General features: G+C 41.5%; 1 protein-coding gene across 1 annotated transcript in view; it reads right to left on the minus strand.

Moving 5' to 3' along the window:
• Positions 1 to 12,500, minus strand: part of LOC125033926 (coiled-coil domain-containing protein AGAP005037-like) — a 70,124-nt gene that overhangs the window by 50,355 nt on the left and 7,269 nt on the right. Inside the window, exons 2-3 of the mRNA XM_047625505.1 lie at positions 5,300 to 5,398; positions 4,263 to 4,346 (exon numbers count right to left, since the gene is read on the minus strand). Coding sequence (XP_047481461.1) covers positions 4,263 to 4,346; positions 5,300 to 5,398 — 183 coding nt within the window. The remainder of the gene's footprint in view (positions 1 to 4,262; positions 4,347 to 5,299; positions 5,399 to 12,500) is intronic.

Here is a 12,500-nt window from a genome sequence, read left to right on the forward strand (position 1 = left end):
TAGATTTCACATATTTCACTATTTTCTTAGGCAAGAGAAATGATGAACAGGAAAATAGGGATTGACTAAATTACAGTAAAACAATGAACCAAAAATAAAAAATGCAAAGAATATAAAAAGTTACATAAGAATCATCATTATCACAATGATAACAGTGATAATACATGAATATATCCTTTTGTGTCAGACCTTCCTAAGAAATAATCCATGGTGTCTTTGTAATTTCTCTGAAGCACCTAAGAGCCAACAAAACCATAGTTAATGAGAACCAGACACCAAAAAAATCTTGAAATCAATAACAATCCATCAATAACTGGAGGAGTCCTATTTTTCTGTCAATATCAAGTATTCAGTAACCTACTGGAACACAGCTACCAATCATAAATGCACTGGCTGCCTACAAGAATGTTGTAATATTTTGTCAATGAAAATTTACTCAGAGAATCTGCATTTGGTTTCCTAAGTGATGAGCTAGTTATTGGCAATTTGATGACCAAAACAAAGACAATGGTACCTATTTGAAGAACCTGCATGGCAAGTAAAAGGACAAATTTTATTCCACCTGAAGGAGTTCTTATCAGTGGGGAAGCCATGAGTTGATGGTGAAACCTTTTCAATTAGAAAGGCAGAAATCTAAATCTGCACAGAAGAATCAACTTTCTGCATGGAAGAGAGTTGATGGGCAAGAGCAGAAGCCTGCCAGTAGAACTGTGCAAATGCAGATAAGCTCTACACTTAGATCTATCAATCAGGAATGCAGAATAAAGATTTCAGTAAATAGAAAGTGTAGGCTATCAAGACATTTATAATCTAGTAATATGTCAGATTTTATATTTTTCCTTTGCCAAATAAATGCAAGAAATTGTCAGACATATTAGTGTCCATCAAAAATGAAACCCTGCAAAACAAATCACAGAGGCTGAAATTGTGTGTCACCTCACTCAACATGGATCTTATGTTTAGTTTGCGGAAAGTAGTTATCTTGATGCCATTACAGGTTACCTTAAAAATGAGGATTTCTTTTTAAACTCCCTCTACTTTTAAAAGGAAAGGTGGATCAAAGACCTGACTAAAAAAGGATGTTGCCTCCTTAATAATCATTATAAATGCTTCTCAAACACTTTGTAACTGGGATGAGAATCAGCCAAAGTACAGACCGTTTGGCTGCTACTTAACAACCAAATTATTTTTTTTCCACTGTATGGAATATGCACCAACTGCCACAGCTAAGAACAACAGCTTCATAAAAAGTGCATCAAAAACAAGAAAATAAAAATATAGTTTCAAGTCTATCAAACCTTATACATAAGATGAATTCTAATTGAATTCTTCCATTATTTACCAATGGTTCATATAATTACCTAAGATCTATAATTGAATGACCAGCAATCTTTGGTTTGAAGCAACTCCATCTATTCTTGCAAAAGGCATGCTGATTTATTAGTAAATATGATAATACCAAGTATTCAGTAACCATGAAAATAAAGAAAATGAACACAAGATCATTTTGTATTAAACATTTATACATCATGGCTCTTTTTAGTATAAGAAAAAAATATAAGAAAGAAAATCACAAACAAGGCCATTGGTTGAGTACATTAGTCCTGATAGATAATTCCATATACATTGCAGCTGCTGTTATGAATGTTCATGATGAGGCATATAAAAATGAGGTAGAATTGGTGGAGTCTGGGTAAAGGCAGTAAAGAGTGAAAAAAGTTATATTACATTGCTACTAAATGCTTTTGTGTGTGTGTGTGTGTGTGTGTGTGTGTGTGTGTGTGTGTGTGTGTGTGTGTGTGTGTGTGTGTGTGTGTGTGTGTGTGTGTGTGAGTGTGTGAGTGTGTGAGTGTGAGTGTGAGTGTGAGTGTGAGTGTGTGTGTGTGTGTGTGTGTGTGTGTGTGTGTGTGTGTGTGTGTGTGTGTGTGTGTGTATATATGTACATATGTATAATTGTGTGTGCACAAGCCCTTAAGCATATGTGTGTGTACATGTGCTTATATACATTTTTGTTTCTAAGGCAGATAATTATAAAAAAAAAAAAAAAAAAAAAAAAAAAATATGTACTAAAATAGAAGCCTTTGCTACTGATATACAGTGAGTGTGTGTGTTAGTAAATATCATAATACCAAGTTTTCAGTGACCATGAAAATAAATAAAATTAACACAAGATCATTTTGCATTAAACATTTATACATCATGGCTCTTTTTAGTATAAAGATGAACACCTTTATTTCATTCATACTTTGTCTTGAGAACTTACTCATATGCTAACTTACTCATACACTCCCCCATCTTTTGCTTATATGCCTTTGCTGGTCAATTCATCACTTATACATTGTTGTCTAAGCCATTTGTCCAAGTGAAAAGGTGTGTCAGTCCCCAATTAATTCATTCTATAACCATATTTCTTTCTTTTTCTATGCATGCACCTGCATATCTACAGGCTATAGTCATTCTGTGTCTTCATTCTTTCCCAACTGTTTCAACATCTAGCATACACAAATACTTATTTTTTTCACTCCCCATTATTCTTTTTCAGTATCATCCTGATCCTTTTTTATCATATCAAAACCACACAGCAGTTTGCATATCCTGCCAGTTCTTTAATAATCTATAGACCACCGTGGAAGGGTTAATAAATCTACAATGAATACTAATGGCTATTCTTTGTATCTTTCTCTTCTACAGTTTATGCATCCATTCCATGTATGAGAATAAGACTGAGGTAGCAGATAGCCAAGGCGGACTTCATCCATCAAACACAATGAAGAGACTTTAACCATCTTTTGGACAGAAAGTGTTCCTAATTGCTCATTTTTTCCCTATGAGTTCAATCTGCAAGATACAGTAATCAGTCTGGACAGAAAATTAGGCAGAGAGCCCTAACAGATAAGAAACACAAATGTGAAAAATATCCCTTAACACTATTCACTGTACTGTAACCCAATAACCATTGTATTCTAGACCCAAGTATAATAAGTAAGTTCAAAATCTTACAACGTGCCCAAGCCTATGAAAGTTTACACGTGTGTATCCATATACGTATTCATGAGAATGAGTGTCTTTGAAAAACTGTAATCGATATATCTAAAGTTCATATGGCACCTGTTTGTAAAAATTTTGAAGATAAAATTCATTAAAAGAAATGAGTACAGAGTTGCTGATCTTGTGACATCTTTTTAATGATTTTACAACTTTCTCATATATACATATATACATATATATATATATATATATATATATATATATATATATATATATATATACACACATATATATATATATATATATATATATATATATATATATATATATATATATATATATATATATATGGGATTTACTACCTTTACACATCTGTGTTTATTCTATGCTTGAAAATATCTGTTATCCCATAAATTGCATCATTCAAATATCCATAAGTTATTGAATATCATTTGCCACTAAATGTACCCTTAACAACTATTGAAAGCAAATATGTTCATGAGAATCCTTACATATTTTGATAAACACATGCTTTACTTTACAATGGATGTAATCCCCCAGAGCCTGGGTACTGGCTGAGGTCAAATCTATAGCTAATACTAACCATGCCATTGCCACTAACCCAAAAATAATCCAAATGTGACTGCAAAGCCATTATCACTAGCTAATTCTTACATACTTCCACTGATTAAAACCCTATGGATCCCACATGCTGTCACTACATACACAGGTTGGATTTAAAGGACAGTCTAAACTCTTCTTTATTCTATTTTACTAAAATTAGCTAGTACAGTAATGATGAAAAAGTTAGAATATTTTAATTCCTCATTTCACACACATTTTCAGATATATCTAAAACCCAGTTATGCATTCTGTGTGTGAAAATTCACTTGACATAAATTCATGTATTGTGAGCTATAAGAAAAATCAGTTAATTAGATGTTCTGACTCAATCTGCTACCAGCAAAAAAAGATTAAACATTATTTTATAAATAATAAAAAACACATTTAAAATAGAAAGTATAATAAAGCCCATCCCTTAATACCACATTCTTTTATAATAAAGTCTGTGCTATTCATTATTGTATGGATATCTGGTATGCTTCACCCATAAACTATACAAAATTCATATTCACTTGTCTTTATATACACAACTGCATAAACACACTCACATACATATATACTCTCACTCTCCCTTTCACACTCACTCGCTCACTCACTCAATCACTTCTTTTTTATCACAAAAAAATTGATGATGGTCTAATTTCACTAACCTCTTAAGCGTTACCAGAGTACCAGTTAATTTCTTGCATCGTCGAAGTGCACTTTCTAGCTTGTCTGGTTCTTCCTTAAGGAACCTAAAAAAAACATTGGTAAAATTAGTTTTTAATAATGGATACCATGAAAACAGGATATTTATCAGTCAGAAAACAAAAATTCCAGAACATGATGTCTTTGCATCTATATCATCAGACTGTGGTTATGTGCTGTTGACACTGGTATGTATAATGATGAAAAAGAAAAGGAAAGAAAAGAAAAAATGCATGTATATATATATATATAAATATATATATATATTATATATATATATATATATATATATATATATATATATATACATATACACACACACACACATACTTGGTGATTTATTAGTAAATATCACAATACCAAGTTTTGAATGACCATGAAAATAAAGAAAATTAACACAAGATCATTTTGTATTAAACATTTATACATCATGGCTCTTTTAGTATAAGAAATTTCCCTCCAAAAAATCAGCCACTTTTATAGGTTAATCATCATCATCCATATCAGAGGAATAACTCATCTAGATAAAATCTGTATCTTCATTTGATTGCAAAATATGTCTTTAAGAACTGGATTCACTTTACATCTTTGAATATAATATGTAGCTTGATGGTATATCAGAATGTTAAATCCAGACATTGCTAAAATGAATCTATAATATAATCACTATCATAGTAGGATACTACCATGCATCATCAGCAAAATCTGAGAAATATTTTCATTTAAGTGGACAATGAAAAAATCATACATCATACAGACATATAACCGAACCCTGTATCAACACATTCATTGTATTTAAACTTGATCTTTTGCAATATGTTCCTCTAAGGTTAAAATCCCAACATTCAGCATTTTAACAGAGACTAAAAAAAAACACAAAAAAACCTCATATCAAATAATTCTGCATTTTAACAGAGACTACAAAAAAAAAAAAAAAAGGACCTCATATCAAATAATCAAAGAATATTTCTCAAATGCACATATACCATCCGCAACTTACTTTTCTTCACTAATTGCCCTCTCCATTTCTGCCGATATAAGTCCTTTGAGCCCATCTTGAAGTATTGGGAATTTTGCCTTTAGATCTGCTACTGTCTTACTGTAAGTGAGAAACCAAACATCATGTGGTTGATTTATCATTTCATAATGAGTCTGTTATTCTTTCTCATTGTATATTGACAATGCTGTTAAGTGATCAAATTGTTTTTAAATACATGTTTATGTGTATGTTAGTGTCTGTTTGAGTGTTTGAGTGTATGAGTGTGTGTGTGTGTGTGTGTGTGTGTGTGTGTGTGTGTGTGTGTGTGTTGTGTGTGTGTGTGTTGTGTGTGTGTGTGTTGTGTGTGTGTGTGTTGTGTGTGTGTGTGTGTGTCCATGTGTGTCCATGTGTGTGTCCATGTGTGTCCATGTGTGTCCATGTGTGTCCATGTGTGTCCATGTGTGTCCATGTGTGTCCATGTGTGTCCATGTGTGTCCATGTGTGTCCATGTGTGTCCATGTGTGTCCATGTGTGTCCATGTGTGTCCATGTGTGTCCATGTGTGTCCATGTGTGTCCATGTGTGTCCATGTGTGTCCATGTGTGTCCATGTGTGTCCATGTGTGTCCATGTGTGTCCATGTGTGTCCATGTGTGTCCATGTGTGTCCATGTGTGTCCATGTGTGTCCATGTGTGTCCATGTGTGTCCATGTGTGTCCATGTGTGTCCATGTGTGTCCATGTGTGTCCATGTGTGTCCATGTGTGTCCATGTGTGTCCATGTGTGTCCATGTGTGTCCATGTGTGTCCATGTGTGTCCATGTGTGTCCATGTGTGTCCATGTGTGTCCATGTGTGTCCATGTGTGTCCATGTGTGTCCATGTGTGTCCATGTGTGTCCATGTGTGTCCATGTGTGTCCATGTGTGTCCATGTGTGTCCATGTGTGTCCATGTGTGTCCATGTGTGTCCATGTGTGTCCATGTGTGTCCATGTGTGTCCATGTGTGTCCATGTGTGTCCATGTGTGTCCATGTGTGTCCATGTGTGTCCATGTGTGTCCATGTGTGTCCATGTGTGTCCATGTGTGTCCATGTGTGTCCATGTGTGTCCATGTGTGTCCATGTGTGTCCATGTGTGTCCATGTGTGTCCATGTGTGTCCATGTGTGTCCATGTGTGTCCATGTGTGTCCATGTGTGTCCATGTGTGTCCATGTGTGTCCATGTGTGTCCATGTGTGTCCATGTGTGTCCATGTGTGTCCATGTGTGTCCATGTGTGTCCATGTGTGTCCATGTGTGTCCATGTGTGTCCATGTGTGTCCATGTGTGTCCATGTGTGTCCATGTGTGTCCATGTGTGTCCATGTGTGTCCATGTGTGTCCATGTGTGTCCATGTGTGTCCATGTGTGTCCATGTGTGTCCATGTGTGTCCATGTGTGTCCATGTGTGTCCATGTGTGTCCATGTGTGTCCATGTGTGTCCATGTGTGTCCATGTGTGTCCATGTGTGTCCATGTGTGTCCATGTGTGTCCATGTGTGTCCATGTGTGTCCATGTGTGTCCATGTGTGTCCATGTGTGTCCATGTGTGTCCATGTGTGTCCATGTGTGTCCATGTGTGTCCATGTGTGTCCATGTGTGTCCATGTGTGTCCATGTGTGTCCATGTGTGTCCATGTGTGTCCATGTGTGTCCATGTGTGTCCATGTGTGTCCATGTGTGTCCATGTGTGTCCATGTGTGTCCATGTGTGTCCATGTGTGTCCATGTGTGTCCATGTGTGTCCATGTGTGTCCATGTGTGTCCATGTGTGTCCATGTGTGTCCATGTGTGTCCATGTGTGTCCATGTGTGTCCATGTGTGTCCATGTGTGTCCATGTGTGTCCATGTGTGTCCATGTGTGTCCATGTGTGTCCATGTGTGTCCATGTGTGTCCATGTGTGTCCATGTGTGTCCATGTGTGTCCATGTGTGTCCATGTGTGTCCATGTGTGTCCATGTGTGTCCATGTGTGTCCATGTGTGTCCATGTGTGTCCATGTGTGTCCATGTGTGTCCATGTGTGTCCATGTGTGTCCATGTGTGTCCATGTGTGTCCATGTGTGTCCATGTGTGTCCATGTGTGTCCATGTGTGTCCATGTGTGTCCATGTGTGTCCATGTGTGTCCATGTGTGTCCATGTGTGTCCATGTGTGTCCATGTGTGTCCATGTGTGTCCATGTGTGTCCATGTGTGTCCATGTGTGTCCATGTGTGTCCATGTGTGTCCATGTGTGTCCATGTGTGTCCATGTGTGTCCATGTGTGTCCATGTGTGTCCATGTGTGTCCATGTGTGTCCATGTGTGTCCATGTGTGTCCATGTGTGTCCATGTGTGTCCATGTGTGTCCATGTGTGTCCATGTGTGTCCATGTGTGTCCATGTGTGTCCATGTGTGTCCATGTGTGTCCATGTGTGTCCATGTGTGTCCATGTGTGTCCATGTGTGTCCATGTGTGTCCATGTGTGTCCATGTGTGTCCATGTGTGTCCATGTGTGTCCATGTGTGTCCATGTGTGTCCATGTGTGTCCATGTGTGTCCATGTGTGTCCATGTGTGTCCATGTGTGTCCATGTGTGTCCATGTGTGTCCATGTGTGTCCATGTGTGTCCATGTGTGTCCATGTGTGTCCATGTGTGTCCATGTGTGTCCATGTGTGTCCATGTGTGTCCATGTGTGTCCATGTGTGTCCATGTGTGTCCATGTGTGTCCATGTGTGTCCATGTGTGTCCATGTGTGTCCATGTGTGTCCATGTGTGTCCATGTGTGTCCATGTGTGTCCATGTGTGTCCATGTGTGTCCATGTGTGTCCATGTGTGTCCATGTGTGTCCATGTGTGTCCATGTGTGTCCATGTGTGTCCATGTGTGTCCATGTGTGTCCATGTGTGTCCATGTGTGTCCATGTGTGTCCATGTGTGTCCATGTGTGTCCATGTGTGTCCATGTGTGTCCATGTGTGTCCATGTGTGTCCATGTGTGTCCATGTGTGTCCATGTGTGTCCATGTGTGTCCATGTGTGTCCATGTGTGTCCATGTGTGTCCATGTGTGTCCATGTGTGTCCATGTGTGTCCATGTGTGTCCATGTGTGTCCATGTGTGTCCATGTGTGTCCATGTGTGTCCATGTGTGTCCATGTGTGTCCATGTGTGTCCATGTGTGTCCATGTGTGTCCATGTGTGTCCATGTGTGTCCATGTGTGTCCATGTGTGTCCATGTGTGTCCATGTGTGTCCATGTGTGTCCATGTGTGTCCATGTGTGTCCATGTGTGTCCATGTGTGTCCATGTGTGTCCATGTGTGTCCATGTGTGTCCATGTGTGTCCATGTGTGTCCATGTGTGTCCATGTGTGTCCATGTGTGTCCATGTGTGTCCATGTGTGTCCATGTGTGTCCATGTGTGTCCATGTGTGTCCATGTGTGTCCATGTGTGTCCATGTGTGTCCATGTGTGTCCATGTGTGTCCATGTGTGTCCATGTGTGTCCATGTGTGTCCATGTGTGTCCATGTGTGTCCATGTGTGTCCATGTGTGTCCATGTGTGTCCATGTGTGTCCATGTGTGTCCATGTGTGTCCATGTGTGTCCATGTGTGTCCATGTGTGTCCATGTGTGTCCATGTGTGTCCATGTGTGTCCATGTGTGTCCATGTGTGTCCATGTGTGTCCATGTGTGTCCATGTGTGTCCATGTGTGTCCATGTGTGTCCATGTGTGTCCATGTGTGTCCATGTGTGTCCATGTGTGTCCATGTGTGTCCATGTGTGTCCATGTGTGTCCATGTGTGTCCATGTGTGTCCATGTGTGTCCATGTGTGTCCATGTGTGTCCATGTGTGTCCATGTGTGTCCATGTGTGTCCATGTGTGTCCATGTGTGTCCATGTGTGTCCATGTGTGTCCATGTGTGTCCATGTGTGTCCATGTGTGTCCATGTGTGTCCATGTGTGTCCATGTGTGTCCATGTGTGTCCATGTGTGTCCATGTGTGTCCATGTGTGTCCATGTGTGTCCATGTGTGTCCATGTGTGTCCATGTGTGTCCATGTGTGTCCATGTGTGTCCATGTGTGTCCATGTGTGTCCATGTGTGTCCATGTGTGTCCATGTGTGTCCATGTGTGTCCATGTGTGTCCATGTGTGTCCATGTGTGTCCATGTGTGTCCATGTGTGTCCATGTGTGTCCATGTGTGTCCATGTGTGTCCATGTGTGTCCATGTGTGTCCATGTGTGTCCATGTGTGTCCATGTGTGTCCATGTGTGTCCATGTGTGTCCATGTGTGTCCATGTGTGTCCATGTGTGTCCATGTGTGTCCATGTGTGTCCATGTGTGTCCATGTGTGTCCATGTGTGTCCATGTGTGTCCATGTGTGTCCATGTGTGTCCATGTGTGTCCATGTGTGTCCATGTGTGTCCATGTGTGTCCATGTGTGTCCATGTGTGTCCATGTGTGTCCATGTGTGTCCATGTGTGTCCATGTGTGTCCATGTGTGTCCATGTGTGTCCATGTGTGTCCATGTGTGTCCATGTGTGTCCATGTGTGTCCATGTGTGTCCATGTGTGTCCATGTGTGTCCATGTGTGTCCATGTGTGTCCATGTGTGTCCATGTGTGTCCATGTGTGTCCATGTGTGTCCATGTGTGTCCATGTGTGTCCATGTGTGTCCATGTGTGTCCATGTGTGTCCATGTGTGTCCATGTGTGTCCATGTGTGTCCATGTGTGTCCATGTGTGTCCATGTGTGTCCATGTGTGTCCATGTGTGTCCATGTGTGTCCATGTGTGTCCATGTGTGTCCATGTGTGTCCATGTGTGTCCATGTGTGTCCATGTGTGTCCATGTGTGTCCATGTGTGTCCATGTGTGTCCATGTGTGTCCATGTGTGTCCATGTGTGTCCATGTGTGTCCATGTGTGTCCATGTGTGTCCATGTGTGTCCATGTGTGTCCATGTGTGTCCATGTGTGTCCATGTGTGTCCATGTGTGTCCATGTGTGTCCATGTGTGTCCATGTGTGTCCATGTGTGTCCATGTGTGTCCATGTGTGTCCATGTGTGTCCATGTGTGTCCATGTGTGTCCATGTGTGTCCATGTGTGTCCATGTGTGTCCATGTGTGTCCATGTGTGTCCATGTGTGTCCATGTGTGTCCATGTGTGTCCATGTGTGTCCATGTGTGTCCATGTGTGTCCATGTGTGTCCATGTGTGTCCATGTGTGTCCATGTGTGTCCATGTGTGTCCATGTGTGTCCATGTGTGTCCATGTGTGTCCATGTGTGTCCATGTGTGTCCATGTGTGTCCATGTGTGTCCATGTGTGTCCATGTGTGTCCATGTGTGTCCATGTGTGTCCATGTGTGTCCATGTGTGTCCATGTGTGTCCATGTGTGTCCATGTGTGTCCATGTGTGTCCATGTGTGTCCATGTGTGTCCATGTGTGTCCATGTGTGTCCATGTGTGTCCATGTGTGTCCATGTGTGTCCATGTGTGTCCATGTGTGTCCATGTGTGTCCATGTGTGTCCATGTGTGTCCATGTGTGTCCATGTGTGTCCATGTGTGTCCATGTGTGTCCATGTGTGTCCATGTGTGTCCATGTGTGTCCATGTGTGTCCATGTGTGTCCATGTGTGTCCATGTGTGTCCATGTGTGTCCATGTGTGTCCATGTGTGTCCATGTGTGTCCATGTGTGTCCATGTGTGTCCATGTGTGTCCATGTGTGTCCATGTGTGTCCATGTGTGTCCATGTGTGTCCATGTGTGTCCATGTGTGTCCATGTGTGTCCATGTGTGTCCATGTGTGTCCATGTGTGTCCATGTGTGTCCATGTGTGTCCATGTGTGTCCATGTGTGTCCATGTGTGTCCATGTGTGTCCATGTGTGTCCATGTGTGTCCATGTGTGTCCATGTGTGTCCATGTGTGTCCATGTGTGTCCATGTGTGTCCATGTGTGTCCATGTGTGTCCATGTGTGTCCATGTGTGTCCATGTGTGTCCATGTGTGTCCATGTGTGTCCATGTGTGTCCATGTGTGTCCATGTGTGTCCATGTGTGTCCATGTGTGTCCATGTGTGTCCATGTGTGTCCATGTGTGTCCATGTGTGTCCATGTGTGTCCATGTGTGTCCATGTGTGTCCATGTGTGTCCATGTGTGTCCATGTGTGTCCATGTGTGTCCATGTGTGTCCATGTGTGTCCATGTGTGTCCATGTGTGTCCATGTGTGTCCATGTGTGTCCATGTGTGTCCATGTGTGTCCATGTGTGTCCATGTGTGTCCATGTGTGTCCATGTGTGTCCATGTGTGTCCATGTGTGTCCATGTGTGTCCATGTGTGTCCATGTGTGTCCATGTGTGTCCATGTGTGTCCATGTGTGTCCATGTGTGTCCATGTGTGTCCATGTGTGTCCATGTGTGTCCATGTGTGTCCATGTGTGTCCATGTGTGTCCATGTGTGTCCATGTGTGTCCATGTGTGTCCATGTGTGTCCATGTGTGTCCATGTGTGTCCATGTGTGTCCATGTGTGTCCATGTGTGTCCATGTGTGTCCATGTGTGTCCATGTGTGTCCATGTGTGTCCATGTGTGTCCATGTGTGTCCATGTGTGTCCATGTGTGTCCATGTGTGTCCATGTGTGTCCATGTGTGTCCATGTGTGTCCATGTGTGTCCATGTGTGTCCATGTGTGTCCATGTGTGTCCATGTGTGTCCATGTGTGTCCATGTGTGTCCATGTGTGTCCATGTGTGTCCATGTGTGTCCATGTGTGTCCATGTGTGTCCATGTGTGTCCATGTGTGTCCATGTGTGTCCATGTGTGTCCATGTGTGTCCATGTGTGTCCATGTGTGTCCATGTGTGTCCATGTGTGTCCATGTGTGTCCATGTGTGTCCATGTGTGTCCATGTGTGTCCATGTGTGTCCATGTGTGTCCATGTGTGTCCATGTGTGTCCATGTGTGTCCATGTGTGTCCATGTGTGTCCATGTGTGTCCATGTGTGTCCATGTGTGTCCATGTGTGTCCATGTGTGTCCATGTGTGTCCATGTCTGCAATTATCAGCTTAGTCAGCCTCTTTTCAAACATAAGATCTACTTTTGGTATAAAAATTTGTCCTGTTTACAATACAGTACTGATCAATTACTGTTTTTCTCTTGAAACATTTAATTCAATGCTGCAGCTAAAATAAACTGATATGACTTTGACCTTAAATTCTTGATCTTATTAATG

This window comes from Penaeus chinensis, chromosome 17 (genome assembly GCF_019202785.1).
Source record: "Penaeus chinensis breed Huanghai No. 1 chromosome 17, ASM1920278v2, whole genome shotgun sequence".
NCBI classification, from domain to species: Eukaryota; Metazoa; Arthropoda; class Malacostraca; order Decapoda; family Penaeidae; genus Penaeus; species Penaeus chinensis.